General features: G+C 34.9%; 1 protein-coding gene and 1 non-coding gene across 3 annotated transcripts in view; both read right to left on the reverse strand.

The window, feature by feature from the left end:
• Positions 1 to 27,336, reverse strand: part of SEPTIN7 (septin 7) — a 109,850-nt gene that overhangs the window by 70,909 nt on the left and 11,605 nt on the right. The window contains exons 1-2 of one of the 2 annotated variants that reach the window (XM_059396581.1): positions 5,988 to 6,033; positions 4,558 to 4,660 (exon numbers count right to left, since the gene is read on the reverse strand). The exons of the other annotated variant lie outside the window; for it this stretch is intronic. Of the exons in view, the coding sequence (XP_059252564.1) occupies positions 4,558 to 4,567 (10 nt within the window). The 5' untranslated portion in view covers positions 4,568 to 4,660; positions 5,988 to 6,033. Of the gene's footprint in view, positions 1 to 4,557; positions 4,661 to 5,987; positions 6,034 to 27,336 lie in introns of those variants that run through there. 2 annotated transcript variants of the gene reach the window in all.
• LOC132016919 (5S ribosomal RNA) lies at positions 3,350 to 3,468 on the reverse strand. Its single transcript, XR_009404057.1, has one exon. It is a non-coding gene; the product is annotated as a 5S ribosomal RNA (ribosomal RNA).

Consider the following 27,336-nt stretch of genomic DNA (forward strand, 5'->3'; position numbering starts at 1 on the left):
AGAGGGCTCTCTGCTCAGCAGGGAGCCTGCTTCCTCCTCTCTCTCTGCCTGCCTCTCTGCCTGCTTGTGATCTCTCTCTCTCTCTCTCTGTCAAATAAATAAATAAAATCTTTAAAAAAAAAAAAAAAAAGAATTCCAATCTATTTATCTTGGTGGCAATCAAGTTCTTCAAAATCTAGGCTAGCCTACCTTTCCAGCCTAATTTTCAACTATTATAACGTCATACCTTATGGGTAAAATCAATGTTCGGGCAAATTTAATCTTATTCAATCAAATTTAAACCCCTGTATCATGTATAAACCACAATTACATACAAAACTGACAACGTGTTTTTATTCCTATACCAACACAGATACTTGTGTCTGAAAATATATAAAGTAACTAGTTTATATTAGTGCACCATATTGTCACTACACTAACATTCAGCAAGGTAAAATATTCACAATATGAAAGTATGTGGGAGCTGAAAATGACTGGGGAAATAGAAAATTCACCTCTCCCACTTCATGCCTGCCCTAGGCCACACAACTCTTTCCAGTGCAATGGAAGAAAAAAACTGCTCACACAAGTATTTAAATTCTCTAATTCTCAATCATTCCTGCCCCGCTATTCCCTCTCTTTTCTCTCTTTCATTTTTTTTTTTTTTTAGGAAAAACATAACATCCAGATGAAATCATATAAGTTCAAGGCATACTGGGCACACTTTATCCAATACCCTCAAATGAGCCTCTGCATAGTACTTAAGAACACACCAGACTGAGAAGTAGACTGAGTTTGGTTTTACCATTTGCTTAGCAATGTGACCAGGGGCAAGTAACTAATCTCTCTATGCCTCAGTTTCTCCCTCTCTAAAATGGGAATAGAAATACCGACTTCATAGGATCGTTGTTAAGGTATGAGTGAGGTACACACTCAGAACACTGCCTGATACATAAAAGGTTATGCAGGTATTGGCTATTTCTTCCCAAGTGGACCAACCACTAAATGTCTATCCCAATTCTGTTCTTTTAAAAATCTGTCCTAATACCTCTCCTTCTCAAATAAGGCAGAAATAATCTCTAACCAGGGACAAGTTCTCCAAATCCTTCAACTTCTATGACCCTTGATTTTGTATGACTCCATTGATTCATATATACTTCCCAGAAATGTTACTTACCTTTTTATGTGTACTTTATGTTGTCTAAATTATAAATTCCTTTAAGATATGGGAATATACACTATGCCTCCCTGATACAAAGAAGGCACTTAAATAAGTACTCAATAAATTCTGCTTTTTTGAGGCAAGGTTATTGGATAAAGGTTTTCCAACAAAGAAGTTTCAAAGAAATCAAATGTTAATATAGATTTTCAGTTTGTATCAATATATAAGTCTTAAATCAAGAATCCTTATAAAAACTAAAACTATTCTGAGTTTATATCTCAAAACTGAGGACTTACAGAATGGCTAAAACTAACAACACAAGAAACAACAGGTGCTGCTAAGGATGTGGAGAAAGGCGAACGCTCTTGCGCTGTTGGTGGGAATGCAAACTGATGCAGCTACTCTGGAGAAGTTCGGAGGTTCCTCAAAACGTTAAAAATAGAACTACCTTATGACCCAGCAACTACACTACTAGGTATTTATCCAAATGATACAAAAATACAGATTCAAAGAGCTACATGCACTCTGAGGTTTACAGAAGCACTATCATCAATAGCCAAACTATGGAGACAGCCCAAATGTCCATCCACTGATGAACGGATAAAGAAGATGTGTACGTACATATATGTGTGACACACACACACACAAATGGAATATTACTCAGCAATCAAAAGAATGAAATCTTGCCATTTGCAATGATGTGGATAGAGCTAGAGTATATTATGCTAAATAAAATAAGTCAGAGAAAGATAAATACCATATGATCTCACCTATATGTGGAATTTAAGAAAGAAAACAGACATATGTATGGGAAGGGGGTAAAAAAAAAAAGAGAGAGGAAAACAAGCCATAGGAGACTCTTAAGGATGGAGAACAAACTGAGGGTTGATGGGGGATGGACTGATTGGTGATGGGTATGAAGGAAGGCACTTGTGATGAGCACTGGGTGTTGTATGTGATGGTCATTTAATTCTCAGAAACCATTACTGCACTGCATGTTAACTAAGTAAAATTTAAATTAAAAAAAAAAAATGAGGAACTAGCTTATAAGGAAGAACCCACAGTTAAGAATAATAAAGCAAGGTTAGCTTTAGCTTTCTGTGATTTGCAAACAATACTGTTATATTTGGCTTAAAGTCAGAAAAACCAACCAAGTATTAGACACTTGCTTAAAAGATGACTATGTGTTAGACACTCCTCAACTACGTAGATGAAAAGATTCACTCCTTGCATTCAACAAGTCTATACAGAGACAGCTAACTAAACAATAACATTCAAGGTGAAGTGGGTCAGGATATTAACACCCATTCTCCTTTAATCTCAACTGAAGTCATATTGAGAAAAAGAAAAGACAAAAGCTGTATTTCACAAACTAGTAAGATACTTTCCCTATTTCCTCTAAAATCATTTCAGCTGACTTGAATTTTTTTTCACCTGGAAAAATGTTCGAGATTTTTAAACCAAATATCTGGCCTTGATCCCGAGATATTATTCTACTAAGTATATGTTCAAGAAGTCACTCTTCAAACTAAAATTTTAATATTGAAAAATTTTTTAAATTGTTATAGTTCTAACAGATCTAGAAATTTTTCTTACAAATTACAAAAAGATCTTTTATTTGTTTACAGTCTGTCACTTAAGATCATAAATGTTATATAAGTAAAGGTAAGATTTAGTATTCCTTTACATGTAATGATCATGTTAACTGCCCTATAAAAGGAAAGGTATGTTCTGCATGTTTTATCCATCCATCTATCTAGACTGACCTCTGCTTCACAGTAGCAATTTGCCAGCTGGGCATACTATGCTTCTACTCAACCAGAAACAGGCAAGTTAACCAACTCTACCAAACATCAAGTTTGCAGACTTTGTACCATGCTTTAATTACTTTAACTATCACAACACATACACTTCCAACAGCCACAAAGTGATCGTCTGGTAAAATATTCCAGTTGATTGATAAAGTATTCTCGCCTCCAATGAAGGAGTTATTTCAGAGCTAATTCAATGAATCTAATATTCAATACCCAAATAAAAACAATAGGAGTTGAACATAATTAGCAAAAATTAATGAACAGTACAAAAAAGACAAAGTATTAACTCAATTTTCTTTGTCAAGGACAGTGTATCCATTATCCTACCTTTCACCTTCTTAAAACGTATAGAGAAATACAAAGTTTCATCATCCTTAGGATTTACTTTCAAAAGAGCCTACAGCACCTGGTATTCCCAGGCAGTCTCCCATCCAAGTACTAACCAGGTCCGACCCTGCTTAGCTTCCAAGATCAGAAAAGATCGGGCATGTTCAGGGTGGTATGGCTGTAGACAGGAGTCAGCTTCTATGAAGTAAAATTATTATACATTTAAGATTACTAATCTGGGGCACCTAGGTGGCTCAGTCATTAAGCCTCTGCCTTCAGCTCAGGTCATGATCCCAGAGTCCTGGGGTCAAGCCCCGCATCAGGCTCCCCGTTCAGCAGAAAGCCTGCTTCTTCCTCTCCCACTCCCCTGCTTGTGCTCCCTCTTTTGCTCTCTCTAATTAAAAAAAAAAAGGATTACTAATCTTATATATGATATACTGTCTCTTCAAATATAACAACGATGGTACCAACATACAGTCAAAATAACCTTTGACAATCTCTTAAAATGAACTTCAGGTAGGGTATGGTGCTCAGAGGATAAAACACTTAAGAAAAATGTAACTGAATTAGAGAAGAAAGCTGTATTTCACTCACTACAGAGCTTATACTCACTGAATGAATTTCCAGGGTAATCACTTGCATGATTATGAACCTCTACCCCACCCTTCTTTCTCAAATTCAGAGCACGTATGTTTAAGTTAAATACTCATGTGATATGACCCCTCTATAGTATATAAGCCAGAGAATAAAATTAGCCTGTAATAACTAAGCACAAGACACTATTTCCTTTTGTAGCATTACCAATTGAAGAGAATTTCTTTATAGTGTTATATTCCTCTACCACCACGGCTTTTCAACTTTGTTTTTAAAATTGTGCCACCTTTAAAAAAAAAAAAAAAAAGAGGCTAAAAAATATATAAATCCTATCATGCCACCAGTTTAAATTTTAAAATGTACTCACATAAGGGGCATGTGGGTAGCACAGTAGGTTAAACATCTGACTTCGGCTCAGGTCATGATCTCAGGGTTCTGGGATGGATTCCCGTGTGGGGCTCCCTGTTCAGTGAGACGTCTACTGCCCCTTCCCCTGCTCATGAGCTAGCACTCTCTCTCTCTCAAATAAATAAATAGAATCTTTTTAAAAAATGTATTCACATAATAAGATATAACATGATTCCTACAGTCATTTAGGCTGTCTTCTTAAATTCATTCAGAGCTGATTAATAACTTAAAACTCAGATCAAAATCCAATTTTAGTAAGAAAACATATCTTACCAACGACCATAAGAGTGAATTCAAACCCTCTCTTCACTGATTTTCTGTATACTTGATTTGGGAGATTTGCAAATCCCACATAGCCTTCAAGGTTTTTCTGTTGCTGAGAAAAGTAAAAAGGGCCAAGTTATTCATGTATCAACAAAACTCTTCTGTCATGTATTTCAAATTCCTGTCAATAACCTATTTTAGAAAACTGTAAAAACTATTATCCATGGCAAGTCAAACTGATTTTATAGTGTTACCAATAAAAGTATTAACTACAGCAAAAGACAAAGTGAATTAGGAGTATGAGTTGATTTGACAATATAATGGTCAATTATAAAAACCCAAGGGCAAAAAATAAAAACCAAAGAAACCTTCCTCAGAGCAAAGATTTCAACTTACAATTAGTCAATAACAAGATTCTGACCAATCAGCTAAAAAAAAAAAAATTTTTTAAAAATAGTGTTTTTCAGGATAAAAAAAATTCAAATACCTTTATAGTAGGAACTCTCTTAATTATCCCTTTACTCATACTAATCACCACAGGTAAGAATTTCTTGAAATTTATCTTCTTATTCATAAAATGAAATCAAACGTTGAGTTTAAAACAATTTTCTCATAAATTCTTAGAAGTTCTTACGGCCAAGTCAATCAGTGAACAGTATCTTTCAAGCTATTAATACCAGGTCCAATTACGCCACTTCAGCATTTCAAATGATCCTGTTGCCTCCCTCATCAGGGACATCAGATTTATCCAGATTTTAAAGAAAATCAGAATTCAGTTTTCTGCATGGTTTTTGATTCTTTGATCTCAACAATAGCTTCATGAGTAATTCAAAGAAACCTACTATTAAATTGGTGTAGTAATTAAATCTGACTTTTAACTTACCCAGTGCTGAGAAAAACTGTCCATAGTTTTTAGACCATCTGAGTGAGTAGTCTTACCGGTTAATTTTACTTAGAGGTAGGTCTTAGTCATCTTTAAAATACAATGGCAAAATATTCCTAAGAGGTACATATTTCTCTTAAAAGTTTAGGACACATTTAATATCTCATTTAAAAAAAGAAATACTCATGAAATCAAAGCATTAACTCAACACACTTGGATTTAAACAGCAATCTGCATTCCTCACTAGCATCACATGTAACAAAATCCATCCACCAACTTTTAGCAATTTTTTTTGAATCATATGAACTAATCTTTAAGCCAAATGTTGATAGAATAACCAAGCCAATTAAATGGAAAAGCTAATTTTAAAGACTAACTAGGATACTAATCACAGTATAGTATTTTAAAATCAAATATATGAAAGCTTACTATGCATTAAGCTAAAAATATATATTAAATGTAAGGCTTCCTTAGCTCATATTTCATTGAACTGTACGTTAAATTTAAGTTAATTTAGACTGAAAACATCTTTGTATAAATTATCTCATATACTCACAGCTACTTTGTAAAGAACACATTTCCATCATTCCAGTGTTCCAGATTCCAACAGAACAGATCCATAGAGGAACAGTAAATGAGGAATTCCAAGAATTGTGTATGACACATTCAGTCCAAACAGGAAAGGCAAATCCATTGGAACATAGCAAAAAATAGAGGGGAAAAAAATGAAAGTTACTTACATGTAACTCAACAAGTTAGAAATAAATTATAAATAAGGTGAGGACAGGCTTTATACATGCCAAATACTTTTTTTGTGGGACATTAAGGCCTAATGAATTTTAACTAATGTTCAGTAGCTTTCCTGAACAACTCTTAACTTTTTATAAAAGCCAATTACTACTATGCCTTGTACTTAAATTTTTAAAAGAAATGGTAGAAAAGCTGTTACGGGGGTGCCTGGGTGGCTCAGTTGGTTAAGCAACTGCCTTCGGCTCAGATCATGATCCTGGAGTCCTGGGATTGAATACCTCATCGGGGTCCATCGGGGTCCCTGCTCGGCAAGGAGTCTGCTTCTCCTTCTGACCCTCCCCCTTCTCATGCTCTCTTTCTCTCTCATTCTCTCTCAAATAAATAAAAATCTTAAAAAAAAAAAAAAAAAGCTGTTATGTATGGTGTTTCAGCAGGGTATATAAGGACAGGGTTTAAATCTCAAGGAAAAAAATCTAACTTTCATACAATTTTGCTTTGTCAATCTCTGAATTAAGACAGTCTATAGGGGCACCTGGGTGGCTCAGTGGGTTAAACCGCTGCCTTCGGCTCGGGTCATGATCTCAGGGTCCTGGGATCGAGTCCCGCATCGGGCTCTCTGCTCAGCAGGGAGCCTGCTTCCCTCTCTCTCTCTCTCTGCCTGCCTCTCCATCTACTTGTGATTTCTCTCTCTGTCAAATAAATAAATAAAATCTTTAAAAAAAAAAAAAAAAGACCGTCTATATAAGATAAATGCAAACATTTTAGTTAGAAACTTTTATACAGTACTGTATTTCAAGTTCTATTGATTAAAGTTCAGAATTGGAAGAAACACAGACTTGTGGATACAGGAAAGGGAAGGAAGCTAAAGATAGCAAGCAACAAATGGGAAGATGAAGTTAATGTGAGCTGTGAAAACTGAAAGCAACTAACGAAGCATAGAGAAGAAAGTAGATTTACTTTGGACAAAAAGTCTGTGAAAACTGTATATTTTTATTTTATATTGACACAAATCTACGAGTTATATCACAACCTGGAACACATGATGATATTCAAATGTCAACTTCACGGAGGCCTGCCCTGACCACCCATCTAAAATTACAACTCCATTCTCCTCTGTACTTTGCTGTAGCTTTATGTTTTTCTACTTAGCACTTTTTATCATCTAACATACATTTTACTCACCATATTTATTGCACTCTCCACCCTATTCCACCTCCAACTACAATGTGAGCTCCTTAAAGGTAGATATTAAATAAACCACATAAAATGTGGCATCAAAAAAAGAAGCCGCCATCTGGGAGAGTTGAAAAAAGTTTCAGAGAGATTATTTTAGGTTGCATATTCAAGGAACGCTCCAGACAAAAGGCATAAGAAAAATGCCAAAGAGTATGTCCCTGTGTCTTATTCATTGCTTTATCCTCAAGTCCTAGAACAGTCTTTGGCATATAGTACAATATTGGGAATGGATTAAGAAAAGGGAGGAAAGATTTCTAGGCAAAGGGCTGGGACCTAAAGTAGAGATGAACTTAGTAATTTTAGGCCAAAAAGAGGTTACAAGAACTACAATGAAGAAAGTGGTGGATCAGGCCGAAAAATGATGAAAATGAGGTCAGAAAGGCAGGCAGAGGCCAGATCATGTGGGACCAAGCCAAAGTAAGAAATTTGGATGTTATTTTAGGCATGATGGGAAGCCACTAGAGGGTTGCACACAGGCAAGTGACCTGACCTGATTTGTGTTTTAAAGATAGCTCTCAGGGCTAAGAGAAGAAGTGGAAATAAGAAAACTGGTAAGAAGTCTACTGCAATAGTCCAAGAAAGAAAGGGTATACTGAATTTAGATGGTGTGGTTACAAGAAGAGATAAGAAGGATTCAGAATGTGTTTTGAAGGTAAAACTGCTAGGACATTGCTAACACACTTTAGATGTGACTGGTGAAGGAGAAATAGACCAAGAAAACTCCTAGGTTTTTGGCTTAAACAACTCAATGGAGTGATATTTCTAAGGAAAAATAGGAATAATGGGAATTAAAAATTAGGCAGTGAGGGCCCAAACTGTCAAAATCAAAAACAGCTTTGAATGTGTGATGTTTGATGTGTGCATTATACATTCAAGAAGGCCAGTAGGCAGTTAAATACGTAAGTCCAGAAACTGCAGGGCTGATTGGTGCTGAAAACATAGATTTAGGAGTCATAAGCACTTAAGCAGTATTAGAAGAGGGTTGGATTCTCAAGGAGAAACTAGAGACTGGGGGGGTAGCCAGAGACCTGGAGCACTCTAACACTGAGATGACAGACAGGGGTGAGAAAGATCAGTCAGCAAGAAGGAACACCAGGAATGGCTCAAGGTCACTCAACTGTGTTAAATGCCACTGAAAGGTCAAATGAAATACCAAAAACATAACCATAAAACATAACCAAAGAGACATAAACATAAAACTAAGGAGGTTACTGGTTTGGATAAGAGCAGTTTCAGTAACATAGTGAGGAAGAAGAATGAGTAGGATGAGGGTAAACAATTTTTTGCACATAAATATAACACTTTAAATAATTCTATGTTTTAAATTAAATTTTTTTATAGATTTTATTTATTTATTTGACAGAAAGAGAGATCACAAGTAGGCAGAGGCAGGCAGAGAGAGGGGGAAGCAGGCTCACTGCTGAGTAAAAAGCCTGATGCGGGGCTCAATCCCAGGACTCTGAGATCACGACCTGAGCTGAAGGCAGAGGCTTAACCCACTAAGCCACCCAGGCACCCCAAAATTAAATTATTTTAAAATTTAACACATTACTTATCAGCCCTCTATAATTATTTCCCAGAGGGAGAAAACCATGTTCTACACATCTCTATATTCCTAGCAAAATGCCAATACATGAGAGAGATTTTAAAAAGCTAAATGGCTAAATATATATTTTTAAGAAAATTCCTTCTAAGGAAAAAATTGCGTCCACCCCCCTCCCAAAAGACTTTGGGATTATACCAATAACATAACATTGGTTGACTAAAACATATAGACTTTTCTTTCACATTTCATAAGAATCATTCCTCATCCCAAATTCTAAAATCAACCACAGTCTGTAATTCAGAAGACTTAACCACCCACTGATTCTTTTCCTGGGCAAATAAAATGTTCACAGTACCAGTGTGAAATATAATCTCTGAATAAGAAACATTATTTATAGATATGAGTGATATAACTGTGACTCTTATAAGCATGTGAATAAAGATAAAAGTATATTCTCATGCAGGCTTCTACCAAAATACCTTAAGCTCTTCAAAGTATTACTGGATTTGAAACATGAGTTGCATAAGAAGAAACAGTTATCAAATCATCTTTTCTAAAGGCATACATTTAAAAAATTCTTTTAGTTACTATGCCAAATTTCTATGTTAAAATTCTTATTTAAGAAAACCAAATCACAACAATTTACTGCTTGTTACTTCACTGCCTGTGGAAATATCAACTTAAATACAATATCCAGTAATTTTAGTGTTTAACTTATTTAACCTTATTTCTAGAAATCAATTATATTTGAAGAACAAGATGCTTCAAATAGGTTCTAACTGATAGATTATTGGAACCCCTAAGAACACTTTACCTTCTCTTGCCACTTGTTACGATTACAAGGAATAAAGTTATGAAAATCTTGGCATCTGAAATCCATTATCGTTTTTAAAGGTCTGAATATTAATATGTTTTAATAAATTTTCCAAAAAAGAAAAGCAGTAATTTATTTTGAAAATGCCAAATATACATTTCCATAACAAAAACGCAATTGAGCAAGGGGAATTATAACAGAAAGGAAGCCTGACAAAAATCAGATTTTGAGGAAAATTAAAACATATCCAAGCTAAGATGTAAAACAAAACCTTCAACTTCCCTCATCTTTACAAAATGAGACATTCAACCCCAAATTACCTTAGTAACACCACAATTGTTTCTCTCCTTAATAACTGCAATTTAAAAAAATCATGCTAGAAAGATCCAAGATTTTTATCCATAACTTTAAATTTCAATGACAAACATTTGGTCTTTTCTTAATTAACTTAAGTTCAATTTGTGCCCTTTGGAATTAAAAGATACATTGTACATTGTTTTACACATGGACAAAAATTAAGTTTCTTCTAAAATTTAAGCAACTCTAAACACTTTTGTCTATTCCTTAGTATTCTTAAAAGCCTTACATCATATACATATATATATATATATATATACATATATATATATCTGTTTTAGTCTTATATAACCCAATGGAAAAATTAAAGAATGCCACCATGTAAATGATTTAAATATTCTAAATATAACTGGTACAAAAATACCTAGATTTCAGATTTAATACAACAAGAACACTTAAATGTTACAAGATTTGCATGGTTATGTCCTAAATGTCGGCTTTAATGTCCCCTCACCCTGATCTTTTTGAAAAGTTCATGTCTTAATTTGCCTGCCCCAGCTCTTCCCTTTTCACTGAGATGAGCAATTATGTACTGATGAAACTAACTTTTATTTTCTCTATTTTGGATTCCTAGTTAATGTGCTTAAAGTATTTTAATATTTAATTATATGAATACGTGTAAGAATAAGATAACATTTAAAACTTTTTTTCTTTACTCTGAACTTGGAATCTAATCTCTACTTACAAAGAATTACTCTCATTCAATCAACATAGTTACTGGACCTTCACAATGTATGTACTAGCAATTAAGTACACAAAAGTTGATAAAAACAAGTTCCCTGCTTATGAAACCAAGAACCTAAGGTCAGGTAAATTAAAAGACAATCATAACAACACAGTGATAAAATACTGTGATCTAGGCAAACATACAGGATGGCTATAGAACAAAAAAGTGGGGGTTGGGGAGAGGTCAGATCCTTCAGCTCCTGAAGGACTAGCACACCTTAGTCTGATGAGAAATGTGGGTAGGTGCTGGAAAATATGGGTCTCAAGCAAACTAGTTGGTAACTGCAAAGGCTCAAAAGCAAAAAAGGAGAGCATGATTCTGTATGGGAACTACAAATTTAATACATCTCAGTTTCAAGGCCTGGGAGCTATAGCATAGGAAACTAGAACAAAAGCCAGATCATGAAGATTACTGTCAGTCACACTAAGGAACTTAGGTTAGACTTCATCTTGAAAGCTTAAGGAGAACATTAAAGGACTTGAAGCATAAGAATACACAATCACATTAATTTACATGCAGAACTGTATTCTTATTTTAGAAAACTACCACTAACAAGAAACTGAAGATGAACTGTAAGAGTTCTCAGAATGACAACACTTTAAATTTCAAAGACAAACATTTGGTCTTGTCTTAATTAACTTCAAGCTCAACTTGTGCCCTTTGGAATTAAAATATACATACATTGTACATTGTCCCAAAAGCTGGTGCAGTAACCCAGGGAAAAAAGTGGGACTTGAGTCAAGAAAGAAGTGAGGATGAAGAGAAATAGAAGCTAAAATTCTACTGTCTATATTAAGGTAGCCACTAGCTACACGCGGCTATCAAAAAGTTGAAATTTAGCTACCCTGAAATGAGATGTGCCTTAAGTGCACAATACATGTCAGATCTTGAAAACTTGGTATGAAAAAAAAAAACTATGAAAACTATCTTAATTTTTTAATGTTTTATCTTTTTTTAAAAAGATTTTATTTATTTATTTATTTGACACAGAGAGAAAGATCAAGGTAGGCAGAGACAGGGGGGAAACAGGCTCCCTAATGAGCTGTAAGCCTGATACACGGCTTGATCCCAGGACCCTGAGATCATGACCTGAGCCCAGCGGAAGGCAGAGGATTAACCCACTGAGCCACCCAGGCGTCCAAAAATTATCTTAATTTTTAAAGTGACTGCATGCCGAAATAAAATTTTAGTCATTATTGGTTGACATATGAACTAAAGTTAACTGTACCTGTTTCTTTTTACTTTTTAAATGTGGCTATTAGAAAATCTTAAATTACATCTATTACTTACAGTAATTTCTAATAGACAGTGCTAGTTAGAAATTAATAAGATGTATTTACAGGTCTCTATAGCTAACCTGCGAAGTGGTAAGGCTGAGATTTCTAAATTCAGGTTTGAACAATTGGGTTACAGTGGTACCAATCATTAAAAGCAGGAATCACTTGAGTTTAAGGTATTAAATGGACTTTAGGGAGACAACTGTCTAGTACACAGCTTGCATATATAAAAGTTAGAAGTTCTAGAAATGTCTAGGTGAAACAGAACATTTTAAGCTAACAACACTTAAATGGTATGAAGACCATGCATATGAATCCAAATACAGCACACGAAGTGGAAACAGGCCAGAAACAATACTAACATCCCACCACCTACATAAATCTAGAAAAAGATGAGAGATAAAAAGAATGAGGAAAAAAAGTACTTCCTAGAAGCAGTTCAAGGAGGTCAAATGTAGTGGCCTTCTTCAAGAAGTGGTCAACTGTACCAAATGCTCTGGAGTGGTCACTATAAAGATACAGAAGAATCTACTTATCATTATCAGGGGCCTTTGTCAGAACAGGGGAAAGAAAAAGAAAAATGCATACTGGAAGTAAATAAACAGTGAGTAAGTGCAGGGAATGAGTATAAACAATTCCTTTCGAAAGCTTTTGGTGAAGAATAATAAGGTAGAACCTGGAGAGTAACAATGGGTCAAGAGCGAGTTGAAAACGAGAGAGAGAGAGAGAGAGAGAGAGAGAGATTTGCACCCACTTAAATGCTAACAGAAAAGATCAAGTAGACAAATGGCTGAAAAAAAAGGTAAATCAGGATACAGTGTTCTAGAATGAGGGATGAGGTTTTCTCTAAGGGCAAGAGACAAAATCATGTACTCATTTTAAGGAGAGGAGAGGAGAGGGAACAGTAAGAGGTAAAACATTTGAATAAACAACCACAAGAATAGCAGGAAAAGACTGGGAGTCCCATAGGAGACAGCCAAGCAACTCTATATGCAGATTAAAGCTGAAGACCACACATCTGTGTGAATATATCCCAGAAGCCATAGAATTTTTGTCCAGTAGCAATCTGCAACATAAGTACAAGCCAATAGACTGTAAGAGTCATTTGAAACTGTTATTTTGCAGAAAGTGTGCAAAAAAGGTCAAGGGATCATGGGATCATGGAAGCAGACAAGTCCAGTTGAAGTGATTCAGGGTCAAGGATGAAAGGTAGGAAACAAAGAAATGAGATATCTGAAAGAATGTGAACTTGTGGTTAAAATGGGCCATACAATTAAGATTTTAGAGGTGGAACAGTAGTTCCAGATGATAACCACATGGGACCATGAAAGATTTTATTTTTTTATTTGACAGAGAGACACAGTGAGAGAGGAAACACAAGCAGGGGGGTGGAAGAGGGAGAAGTAGGCTTCCCACCGAGTAGGGAGCCTGATGCAGGGCTGGATCCCAGGACCCTGGGATCATGACCTGAGCCAAAGGCAGACACTTAACCCACTGATCCACCCCGGCACCCCCACATGGGACCATTAAAATGATGGCCCAAGCACAACCCAGAAATTGGGAGGCTAAATTATTGAGTCAGTTGTACATATGGGCACTAAAAATGCCCCAGAATAATGACAGAACTTGGGGAGGAAAGGAAAACTGAGTGTTTGGTGTCATCTTGAATGAATAAATAGAAACTGGCAAATTTAAAAAGGGTGAGAACATGCTGTGGTTAAACAGCATAAGCTTTAAAGAAGCAGGGCTTTTGTTAAAGAAAGAACTGTCTAGAATCTAGATTAGCACTGCCTAATAAATATATAAAACAAATCACACATGTAATTTTAAGTATTCCACTAAACACATTTAAAAAACTAGAAAAAAGAATTTAACTTTAATATCTTATTTAACCAATGTATACACAATACTATTTCAACATGCAATCAATATAAAATTACTAGAATTCATTTCACATATTCATTGCTCTGCACCCTTTTCTTTTGTAGTAATATCTGAAATACAGCACACTTCATTTAGAACTAGTCACGTTTCAAGTGCTCAGGAGCCATGTGATTGGTGGCTCCCATACTAGATAAAGATACAGAACATTTCAAGAATATAAAACTTTCCTTTGTGCCAAAAGATCTCCTGGAACACAAAATGAAATGAATAGTAATACCCAGTACTGGGTGAGGAAGCTGGCAAATAATCACTCTCCTACATGACTGGTGAAATATAAATTTTAACCATTTCCCTGAAGAGCAATCTGGTCTTACAGACCAAAAAGTGAGTTTTCATGCTTCCAGACTCAACACATTCCGCTTCTACACATTTATAATTTTGAGAATATATTTAAGATTTAGCTATAAGAACATTTAACAAAACACAGTAACAGTGAAAGACTAAAAACCAAGTTCTAAAAACAAGCGAAAGAAACAATGTATCATGCTATTCCGTTTGTAAAAATACCACGCATTATAAGCTTGAGAAGAATAAGCATGACAGATAACATTGTATCAAGTGGAAAAACTGTTACTAGACAGTTGACACAGTATTATGTACCTTTAAACATTTTCTTGTGTGCACAATGCAAGACAATTCAAAGGATACAGACTAGAGTGACAGTTAAGAAAATGACAAGGTAAAGATCTCAGAAAATTCTATCCTTTAAAAGCAATAAGAAGGGGCATCTGGGTGGCTCAGTCTGTTAAGCGGCTGCCTTTGGCTCAGGTCATGATCCCAGGGTCCTGGGATCAAGCCCCGAATCGGGCTCCCTGCTCAGTGGGGAGTCTGCTTCTCCCTCTCCCACTCCCCTGCTTGTGTTCCCTCTCTCACTCTCTCTCTGTCAAATAAATAAGTAAAATCTTTAAAAATAAATAAAGGCAATAAGAAAACTCAAAATCAACTTCTTCAGAACTCTAGAAATTAACAAAAGGTTTGTAGCAATCCACAGAGCACTTACTCAAAATAAGGGGGCTGAATCTAGGTACCTTGCCTATTCTCATCTCCCCTCTCAGCTCCACAGTAGTCTTGAAAACCAATAGCACACAATTATGGCAAAAATCAGCATCTTGACAGCAAGTGGGAGAAGGCAGAACAGGCTCTTTTAAAGCCCCATTCCCAGAGAATTATCATTATTTGGCCTGTCTGGTGTTTGATATGGAGTCTAGAAGACTCCATAAATAACCACAAAGATAACCAGAGATTTCGGTGACAACACAATGGTGAAGAAAGCAGAATTTACAAAGTCAGCAAACAACAAACAGCATTAAGAAACCCTGGGAGGAGATCTGACCAGAGCTGCATTATTTAACCAGAGTTGTATTATTTAAAAGGTCCAGTTTTCAAGCATTATGAGACATGCAAAAACACAAGACATAACATCCCATATATGGCGGGGGGGCGGGGAGGGAGGGTCAATAGAGACTATCTCCTAAGAACACCCAGATATTAAGCAAAGGCATATTTATCTTAAATATGGTCAAAGAACTAAGGGCAACAATGTCTAAAAAACTGAAGGGACATATGAAAATAACATTCACCAGAGACTATCAATAAGGACACACTAAGTATTAAAAAGAACTAAATAAAAATTCTCAAGTTGGAAAGTACAACTGAAATGAAACTTCAGTAGAGAGGTTCAACAATATATCTGAGCTAGCAGAAGAAGCAACAAATCTGAAGACAGATCAAAAATCACTTTAACCAGTCTAACGGAAAAATACAAAAAAGAATAAAGAAAAAAATGAACAAAACCGGAGACTCTGGAAGGAAAATAATCAACCATACCAACATATACATAATCCCTCAAGATGAAGGAAAAAGGGAGGGAAGGAAAGAGAAAGAAAGGAAAAGAAATAATGGGAAATAATTACAAAATTTGAAGAAAAACATTTTTCTACACATCAAAAGCTGAGCAAACTCCACAAACAGGATAAAAATCAAAGAGATCCACAACTAGAAATATCAAAATCAAACTGTCAAAAACCAGAGACAAAGAATCATGAGAGAGTCAAGTGACCATTACAGAGGACTCTCCATAAGTATGACTGACATCCCATCAGAAACTAGAGACCAGAAAGTAGAGGGATGACATAGTCAAGATGTTAAAACATAAAAACTGTCAGCGAAAAGTTCAGTATCTACTAAAAGGTATCTTTTAAAAATAAAAGAGAACTTAACACATTCTCCAATAAACAAAAACTGAGAGAACTCAAAATCAGATCTGCCCTATGAAAAATACTAAAAAGAATCCTTCAAAAAAAAAAAAAAAGAATCCTTCAAACTGAAATGGGAGGATCTTACACAGTACCTCTAAGAAATGTGTATCACCGGTAAATGTAACAAGTAAATATAAAAGATAGCATAATTTGTTTGCAACTCTTTTCTCTTTTACCTATTTAAGGAACAACTTCATGAAGCAATAATTATAAAATTGCCTTGATGGGTCTATAATGTACAAAGATGTAATTTGTATGACACTAATAGCACAAAGGAAGTAAGAGGATATGAAACTATATAAAAGCAGAATTATTGTACTCTACTGAAACTAAATAGGTAATAAGCCAGATTATAATGCTATAAAATCAGATATTAACTGTAATCCCAAGGGCAAAGCCCCTGCTAGACACACACACACTCTCAAAAGAATATAGCAAAAAAAGGGGGGGGGGTTAAGAACATTAAAAACATCTATTTAACAAGAAAAAATAATTCAGAAAGAGAAAAAAAGGAAAAAATAAACAGAACCAGAGATGCTGATAAGATATAAGATATTTAGAAAACAAATAGCAAAATGACAGGTGAAAATCTTACCTTTCAGTACTCATACAGGATTAAATATTCAATAAAGGCAAATATTGACTGAATAGATTAAAAACCATGATTCAATTATATGGTACCCACAAGAAACACCTTTTAGAATCATAGACACAACTACCTTGAAGTAAAACGATTTCAAAAATGTAAAGAGAGCTGGAGTGGCTACAACACAAACATTAAGACAAAATTCTTACCACTGACAAGGATACTTAATACTGATTAAAATATCAATTTATCAAGAAGCATAACAACTATAAACATATATGCCTCTAAAAACAAAGCCCTAAAATACACAAAGCAAAGACTGACAGAATGAAAGGGAAAAATAAGACAATTCAACAATAATAGCCTGACCTCAATACCTCACTATCAAAAATGGGTTAAACAACTACAAAGAAGATAAATAAGGAAACAGAAAACCTGAACATAGCAACTAGACTTAACATATATAGAACATTGCATTTGAAATCAGCAAAATGACATTCTTCTCAAGTGCACATGAAATGTTCTCCAGAAGAGACCATACATCAGACATCTTAGTCACAATTTTAAAGGGCTAAGATCAGCTACTATGGATATTAATCATCTATGAAAGAATGAAATTATAAATAACAAAAGGAAACTTGAGGGGCACTTGGGTGGCTCAGTGGGTTGAGCCTCTACCATCCACAGGCATCATCGGGCTCTCTGCACAGCAGGGAGCCTGCTTTCCCCCCTCCCTTCTGCCTGCCTCTGCCTACTTGTGATCTCTCTTTCTCTGTCAGATAAATAAATAAAATCTTTTAAAAAAAAAAAGGAAACTTGAAAATTTGACATCTGTGGAAGTTAAACATTACACTCTGACCAATGGCAAAAGAAGAAATCACAAAGGAGACTATAAAATTTGAGATTAATAATAAAAATACTAATTTTAAAAAAGCACAACATACCAAAACTTACTGAATGCAGCTAATTCAGGGCTTAGAGGAAAAGTTATAGCGGTAAATACCTATGCTAAAGAGAGAAGATCTCAAATCAACTACCAAACCCTTATCTCAAGAAACTAAAAAAAGAGCAAACTAGATGCAAACCAAACAAAAATAAAGACTAGAGCAGAAGTAAAATATATTTCAAACATAATACAGAAAATAAACCAAAGCATAAGTTGGCTCATTGAAAAGAAGTAAATGTGACAAACCTTAGCAAAGACTAATCAAGAAAAAAACCGAAAACTCTCAATAATGAAATTCAGAATGAAAGAGGAAAATTCACTACTAACTTTACAGAAACAAAAAAGACTATAAAGAAACCTCTGAATAAGTGTATGCCAACAAAGTAGATAACCTCAAGAAATGAAAAAATTCCTACAAAGACATAAACTACCCTAAACTGGCTCAAGAAGAAAAAATCTTAAGTCCTATAAGAAACAAAGAAATTACAGGGGTGCCTGGGTGGCGCGGTCAGTTAGGCATCTGCCATCAGCTCAGGTCATGATCCCAGAGTCCCAAGATCAAGCCCTGCATCAGGCTCCCTGCTCAGCAGGGAGTCTGCTTCTCCTTCTGCCCCTTACTCCTCTCTCACTCTCTCTCTCAAGTAAAATCTTTTTAAAAATAAAAATAAAAATAAATAAATTACATTAGTAACCAAAAACCTTCCCCCCCAAAAAAGCCAAGTCCAAATGTTTCCACTAGTGAATTCTATCAAATGTTTAAAGACTACCCAATCCTTTACAAAGTAATCCAAGAAACAGAAGAGGACAGAAGAGGTAAAACACTGCCCCGTTTTACCCTGATACCAAATCAGACAAACACATCAAAAAACAACAACAGACAAATGCCCCTTACATACATGCAAAAACCATCAACAAAATACTGGCAAAACAAAACCAACAATAAAAAAAAAAAAAAAAAAAAGTATACACCATGACCACCGGAATTCATCTACTGATTGGTTCTACATATGAAAATTAACCAATGTAATATACCGTATTAACTAACCAACAACAAGAAAAACACATGATCAGGTGCCTGGGTGGCTCAGCTGATCAAGTGACTGTCTTCCGCTCGTGTTATCATCCTGGAACACCAGGATCGAGTCCCACATCAGGCTCCCTGCTCAGCAGAGAGTCTGCTTCTCCCTCTGACCCTCCCTCCATCATGCTCTCTCTCTCTTAAATAAATAAAATCTTAAAAAAAGAAGAAAAAAAAAACACATGACCATCATAGACACAGAAAAAGCACTTGACCAAAAATCCAACACTCTTTCAAGATAAACACACTTAACAAACAAGGCATAAAAAGGGAACTTCCTCAAGCTCATAAAGTGTATCTAAGAAAAACCCAGAGCTAACATCATACTGAGTAGTCAAAGACTAAATGCTTTCACTGTTCAGGAACAAGACAGTGATGTCTAGTGCCACTTCTACTCAACACTGTTCTGAAGGTTCAGGCCAAGGTACTCAGCAAGAAAAAGATATAAAAGACAACCAAACCGGAAAGAAGTAAAACTATCTCTATTCACAGATAACATGATCTTATAAATAAAATACCTTAGCGAATCCACTGAAACACACATCCACACACCACAAACTAATAGTTGTAAGAAACAAGATCAACAAAAACTTACTATATTTCTATATGCGAGCAAAAAGCAACAGAAAATGAAACTAAAAAAAAAAATCATTTGTAATACCATAAAAAAATACTTAAGAATAAATCTAATAAAAGAGCAAACATTGTACACTGAAAACTACGAAACACTGGCTAAAAATACTAAAGATTAAGTAAATGAAAGCTATTGTCCATTCATAGATTAGAAGACAATTTTGTTCAGATGGCAATACTCCCCAAATTGATACACAAAGCCATGTGTATCAAGGTCCTTTTGCAAAAACTAACAATAATCTCTAAATCATGTGGAAATTCAAGAGACAAATACCCAAACAATCTTGAAACCATACAAAGCTAGAGGAGTCACACTTCCTAGTCTCAAAACTCATTTACAAAGTTATAGTCCTCAAATCAGTGTAGTACAACTATGAAGAGATGTACAAATCAATGGTAGAAATATGCCCTTACATTTTACGGTCAACTCTTCCACAAGGTTGCCAAGACAACTTAATAGAAAAATTTTTTTCAATAAAAGATGCTAGGACTACTGGATATTTATATACAAAAGAAAGAAAATGGGTACCCACCTCACACAATGTACAAAAGTAAATTCAAAATGCATTAAAGACCTAAATATTTATAAGATCTAGATCTATAAAACTCTTAGAAGGAAACAGTAGTAAATCTTCATGATCTTGAATTAGGAATGGCTTCTTGAATATGACACAAAAAATAACAGCAATAAAAAAAGGTAAACTGGACTTCATCAGAATTTAAAAAGTGCTTCATAGAATACTGTCAATACTTCACTTCCAAAGTGAAGACAACCCATGGAATGGCAGAAAATATTTTTGTAAATCATCTATCCCAGTCTATTTTGGACTTACATCCAGAACATGTAAGGAATTCTTACAACTAAATAAAAAGGCAAATAACCTGATTAAAAATTGAATAAAGCACTCAAACAGACATTCTTCCAAAGAAGATTTATAGAAGTTGCCAGTAAATACACAAGAAGATGCTTAACATCATTAGTCATTAGAGAAATATAAAATAAAACCACAATGACAGCACCTCATAGCTACTAAGATAATTTAAAAAGACAAACAATGTCAAGTGTAGACAGATGTGAAGAAACCAAAACCCTCATACATTGCTGGTGGAAATGTAATATACCACAGCTACTTTGGCAAAGAGTCTGATAGTTCTTCAGAAAATTAACATACAGTTATCCTTTGATCCAGCAATTCCACTCCTAGATATACATCCAAGAAAACCAAAAGCATAAGTCCACACAAAAACCTGTACTTAAATGTGTACAACAGCATTATTCACAATAGCCAAAAAGTAGAAAGAACCCAAATAGTCACCAACGGGTGAATGGATAAACAAAATATAGTGTTATCAAAATAATGAAATATTGTTCAACAATAAAAAGGAACAAAGTACTAATATATACTATAACATGGATGCATCTTGAAAAGAGAAAGAAGCTAGTCATAAAATATCAAATACTGTATGATTCCATTTATATATGAAATGCTCACAACAGGCAAATCTATAGAGATGAAAAACAGATTAGTGGTTGCCAAGACCTACAAAGCAGAAGGAGCAGAGCAACAGCAGACAGGGTTTCCTTCTGAGCTAATGAAAATATCCTAAAATTAAAAACTGGGATGGCTCTATGAATATAACAAAAACAACAGAACTGTACAATTTAAAGGGGCAAATTCTATGGCACATATGAATTACATCTCAAAAAGTATAAAAGCAGGTATGTAGTATCTACAAGACATTACCTTTCACATATAGCTTGTATATTTCCTTTCTTACACATACATCATTTTTGTAAAAAGACAGAAAGAAGGGGCGCCTGGGTGGCTCAGTGGGTTAAGCCTCTGCCTTCAGCTCAGGTCATGATCTCAGGGTCCTGGGATCAAGTCCCGCATCGGGCTCTCTGCTCAGAGGCAGGGAGCCTGCTTCCCCCTCTGTCTCTCTGCCTGCCTCTCTGCCTACTTGTCATCCCTCTCTCTCTCTGTCAAATAAATAAAATCTTTAAGAAAAAAAAAAAAAAAAAGACAGAAAGAAACTAAACCAGAAACTACTGACATTGGTTACCCACAAAGATGGGTGGAAAAGTGACAAGAAGGGGGATGGAGAACAGAGTAAGAGATCAAAGGTGAGATGAATACTTCTGGACATACTGTTTTATAGCGCTGACTGTTGACACCATAGTAATGTTTCACATATCCCAATAAAAAATAACCCAAATCAGCCAAGATGTGAATAGAGTTCAAAAGGGACTTGAAATAGTTAACAAATGAAAACAAACTTTATTTCAAGTGAATAACATAACTCCACTGAACATGGTAAGGAAGAAAGACCACAAATAACTTTGGAAAACAGTATTTTGACTGGATAGTTTAAAAACAAAAAAAAAAGTATATACAGATACTACTCTAGTAAGTATATCTATAAAAGCAATCCTAAAACTACAGTTATATATATACCAGAATTAGCAAATACGTAATAAATTGTGGATGAGAGCCAGGTTGTTCACTGTTGGGAGAAAGGAATCACAAGTACGGGGAAAAAAGAGGCTAGACTGAACCTAGTGTTAGTGCAGGGTTTCTGGAACCTGAAGACAATAGTATCAGATTAGCTCAGAACTATAAAAGAATTGGTTTATCAGTATGAATTCATGGTTTTTAGTATACATATACATACAAATATGGATGTATAAATATATATAAATATACAATTTCCTAGATCTATCTGCTCCAAACACCTAGAAGCAATGACACCCTAATAGCGATGAATACTTCCAGTCCTCAAATCTTGGTTTCTAAATACTATTCTCAAATAAAAGAAACTTGGTGCTCTTTGGAAAAATGATTGATTCCAGAACTTAGGCAGGAAAAATACAAGATGAACCAGAAAGTAAGAAAGTGCTCCCAAAAACTGATAAGGCATGTTGAAAGGATGAATGGGAGCCAAATTAAAAGAGCCCCCAATGGTCACATCCAAGACAATGAGCAACACAACTGATAAAGTTAATTTTATATGCCTATACCAATATAAATAAATATCTGAATAAATGAACATGAGACACAATAGCTCTTTCTTACAAAAGAATTCTTTTTTTTAAGATTTTATTTATTTATTTGACAGAGATCACAAGTAGGCAGAGAAGCAGACAGAGAGAGAGGGGAAAGCAGGCTCCTCACTGAGCAGAGAACCCGATGCGGGATTCGATCCCAGAACCCGGGACCATGACCCAAGCAGAAGGCAGAGGCTTTAACCCACTGAGCCACCAAGGTGCCTCTTACAAAAGAATTTTAATTTTAAAATGTAGATAACAGGGGCGCCTGGGTGGCTCAATGGGTTAAGCTGCTGCCTTCAGCTCAGGTCATGATCTCAGGGTCCTGGGATCGAGTCCCGCATCGGGCTCTCTGATCAGCCGGGAGCCTGATTCCCTCTCCCTCTCTCTCTCTGCCTGCCTCTCTCTACGTCTACTTATGATCTCTCTCTGTCAAATAAATAAATAAAATCTTTTTTAAAAAAAGATTTAAAAATGTAGATAACAGAAACAGAAAATCATTATTAAAGCTAATAGCACAGTAGTAACTGTGACAGGCAAAAATTGACAATGGACAAAAAGTGCAATGAGAAATACATTATTTGAATAGTTCAACAAAGGACTAGTCCCTAAAATATGCGACTCAGTAAGACAAACAACCCAACTTAAAAATGGACAAGACTTCCAAAAACCTATGGATGGCAAATAAGCACATGACCCTCAAAATTATGAGTCAGCAGGAAAATGCAAATTATAATCACAATGAAGTATTTCCAATTTTACTAGTGTGACTAAAATGAATAACAGTGACCATCCCAAGTGTTGCTGAGTATTTAAAGCAACTGTTCTTATGTACTATTGACAGGAACGTAAAATGTTACAACTAAGTTGGTAAACAGTTTGGCAATTTCTTTAAAAGTTAAGCACAGATCTACCAATACTTAGCCTAAGTACTAAGTAGCTAAATACTTAGCCTAAGTATTTACCCAAAAGAACTGTAATTATGTGCCACCATCATTACAGCTCTTTTAAAAGTTACAAAGAAAAAAAGCCAAAAAGAAAATATATCCAAATTTCAACGTAGGTTATATTTTGCTAATGGGACATAGAAGTAACTTGGTTTTATACTACCTTCTATTTTCCAAGTTATTACTAAAGAACTTAAAGCATTTCCATTAAAACAAAAAACTAAAGATCACATAGATAGAAAAGTAATGTTGACCACAAGACAGTATGCATTTTTATTTTTTATAGGTAAGTCAAATTTTTTTTAAATTTTCCATTTCTGACAAGTTTATTAGAATGCAAAGGAAGAAATTATAGGAAATAATTCTTGCAAGATTTCAATCATGATGTGAACTTCAGCAAGGCAGAGAAACAAAGTCTGGAATACTAATAAAATAAGGTGGATTAATAGCTGATTAGAAGTATGTCAACTCAGCATAATTATACACCACAAGGATCCATCCTTAATTAAACCCAGAACGTTATTCTAACCCTAGATGAAAACATACTATCAAACCTGCATATGAAAAAAAGTGAAAAAGACACCAAATACTTTATATGACACACTCAAAATCCAAATGAAGTTTAATATGGCAATATGTGTATACAAACCATGTCCTTTTTCACCACCCTGAACTGAAATCTGAAGACAAAGCCTCAGATTAGTTCAGAACTATAAAATGGGACTACAAAATAAGAAGTCAGTGGTGGAACACATTTCACCTCTCAATCAACAAGCTCCTCTTAAAAAAAAAAAAAAAAAAAAAAAAAAGTGCTGAAGAAGCAAGATAAAACAGCAGCTCGGGAGGAAAAAGTAGAAAATCTTAGTTGACATGCCCTGTAAGTCAATAAGAAATTAAAAGTCACCCTAAAAGGTAGTTTAACTCATTAACAGTTTATACAGCAAATACAAGACAAAGATTTATTCTGATCTATAATTTTAAGAACAAAAGATATTCAGTTTCTGGTGTCAGCAGGGATATGTACCAAATGGAGATAGTTCAGAGGGGATTAACAACAATGGTTGGAGGGATACAACCCCCTGTCATAAAGGAAATATAAAGACTTAAAGTCTCTACAAAAGACTCAGAGAAAGTTATGTTCAGACTATTAAGTAGTAATATTAAAAAGAGAAATTAGACTTATTTTCTTAGTCTCAAGGAGTAAGTGAGCACTTCTGAATACAAATATAAAAGACAGACTTCAGATATACACAAACAGGAAAAAAACAATTAATGGTCTCAGCTATTCAAAGATGAAATGTGCTTTGTCAAAGGCAGTGAGTTTCTAACACAGGCTAAATTAAGCTCCATCCATTAGAAACAAAACACAAGCCACATATGCAATTTTAAATTTTCCAGTAGCCACATTTAAAAAAAGAAAAGGAATCAAGTAAAATTAATTGTAATAATATATTTTCTTTAACTCTGTACACTCAACACATTTCAATATACAATCAATACAAAAATAAGACTTTATATTTTTTTTCAAAGTAAGTCTTTTCAAAATCCTCTGTGTATTTTACCCTTATATCAAATCTCAATTCAGACTAGACACATTTTAAGTGCTCAGCAGCTATGTATATTCATGGTTACAAAATTGGACAGGGCAGTATTAGACAGCCACTTGACAGGTATGCTGCAGAGCAAATTAGAGCATTTTCTGCATAATTAGATTAAGCAACTTGATACATCTTCCAATCCTAAGATCTTGTAAAAATATCAAAAGAATAACAGAAGTATCAAGAACATACTCAAAATTTTCATAGGATTAAGTTTACTCCATTTTAATCAGTCACTACTGTGCTTTGTACATTCATGACAGACATACACACACACACAAACTCTGTATTTTACTAGAATTCACTCTGAACACAACATAGCAATTTCATTAAAGAATTCCAATTTTTTCAGTATCTCTCTCCCAAACTAGCTTCTTAAAAGACATCAAAGACATCTCTCGTCAGAATATCAAATGCCATGACTTACAAAATGTTTAACTGATATTCATCCTAGTATTGCCTACCTCATAAAAAGAAATCAATAAAAATATTATCCATTTTATAAAAATTTTTCTATAGCTTATCTACATTACAAAATCAATTCATAGAAAATCAATTCATCTTATGGATTCTATTGTGTTAATATGTTGAAGTTCTATTGTGTTAATATGTTGAAGTTCTAATGTGTTAATATGTTGAAGTTCTAATGAGGATGTGACTATATTTGAAGATAAGGCATTTAAAGAAGTAATTGAGGTTAAAGGAGGAGGTCCTTACAGTAGAGCCTCAATCACATCCAATCGCTGCCCTTATAAAAAGAGGAACAGACACCTAAGGCATCTCACTCACTCTCCATGAACATAGGAAATGCCATGTGTGAGGACACACTCTTAAGGCAGCTGTCTACAAGCCAGGAAGAACCCGTTCACAAGAAACCAAACCTGATCACACCCTGACCTTGGACTTCAAGCCTCCAGAACTGTGAGAAAATAAAAGTCTGTTGTTTGAACCACCCAATCTGTGATATTCACCCAATCTGTGGTATGACAGCCCTAGCAGAGTAATATAGTTTCTAAGAAAGTACTTTCTAAAAATTGTATTGCCGGGGTGGCTCAGTTAGTTGACCATCAGACTCCTGATTTCAGCTCAGGTCATGATCTCAGGTTCTTGGAATCAAGCCCTGAGGCTGCTGGCTCCATGCTCCGTGAAGAGTCTGCTTGAGATTCTCTCTCTCCCTCTGCCCTTCCCCAACTGTGCTCTCTCAAATAAACCTTTAAAAAAAATTGTACTGCAAACCAAATTATACTGCTGTTGAAATTATTCATAAATTATGATAAATATATCTGTACGTTTAAAAATTTACTCTAAAACCAAAGATTTTAAGTCTGCTTTAATGAGCTACTGAAGTAACCAAATAATATGATATCTCAAAACTACAAATTCTAACTTTAACCCATAACCAAAGCCTTCAACTTACATTTCATTATAAAAAAGAATTCTATTCAAGATCAGTACTATATATACAATAAAGCTAAAGAGCAGTAGGGAGCTCAAAAAAGCATGCCACACATGACAATACTGCAAATATTACCCTAACAATATACTATTAAACATGAACAATAACTGATAATACATAAAAAGTTGACTGTGCTATTACCTACTAAAAGCATATCTTCTATGAGTTCAAGAAAAGGGAAGGATCATCGAAGACTCAGATAACTGGGAAAAGGTTCCCTGAATGAGTAGTTTTTAGCTGGACCTTCCTTAATGGATGGATGGGACTTCAAGGTAGCTAAGAACAGCATAAGGAGAGGCAAAAATACGAAGAGTATGACTCAACCTGGGTAGAAGAAAAAAGTCCAACCAAGGATATCTCAAAATGACTGCCTAAATTTTTAATGACAGAACACATAAGAGAATAATAAAGCATTATAAATACAGCAAGAAATCTGAATTCCAATACCTGCTGTAACTTAGAAATACACTCTGGTGGGTAAATTAATCTTTCTGAGCCTTAGACCAGGATAAATCTTTGCGAGATTGTTGCAAGGTATATATGAAATATTTGGCACTTCACATACAATGAGTATAATAAATGATGGTCATTGAAGTGGTTGTGCAATAGATGACAGCTATTATTAAGGACTCTGGACTTTTTTTTTTTTTTTTTTAAAGATTTTATTTATTTATTTATTTGACAGAGAGAGATCACAGTAGGAGAG

Source organism: Mustela nigripes, chromosome 4 (genome assembly GCF_022355385.1).
Source record: "Mustela nigripes isolate SB6536 chromosome 4, MUSNIG.SB6536, whole genome shotgun sequence".
Taxonomy (NCBI): domain Eukaryota; kingdom Metazoa; phylum Chordata; class Mammalia; order Carnivora; family Mustelidae; genus Mustela; species Mustela nigripes.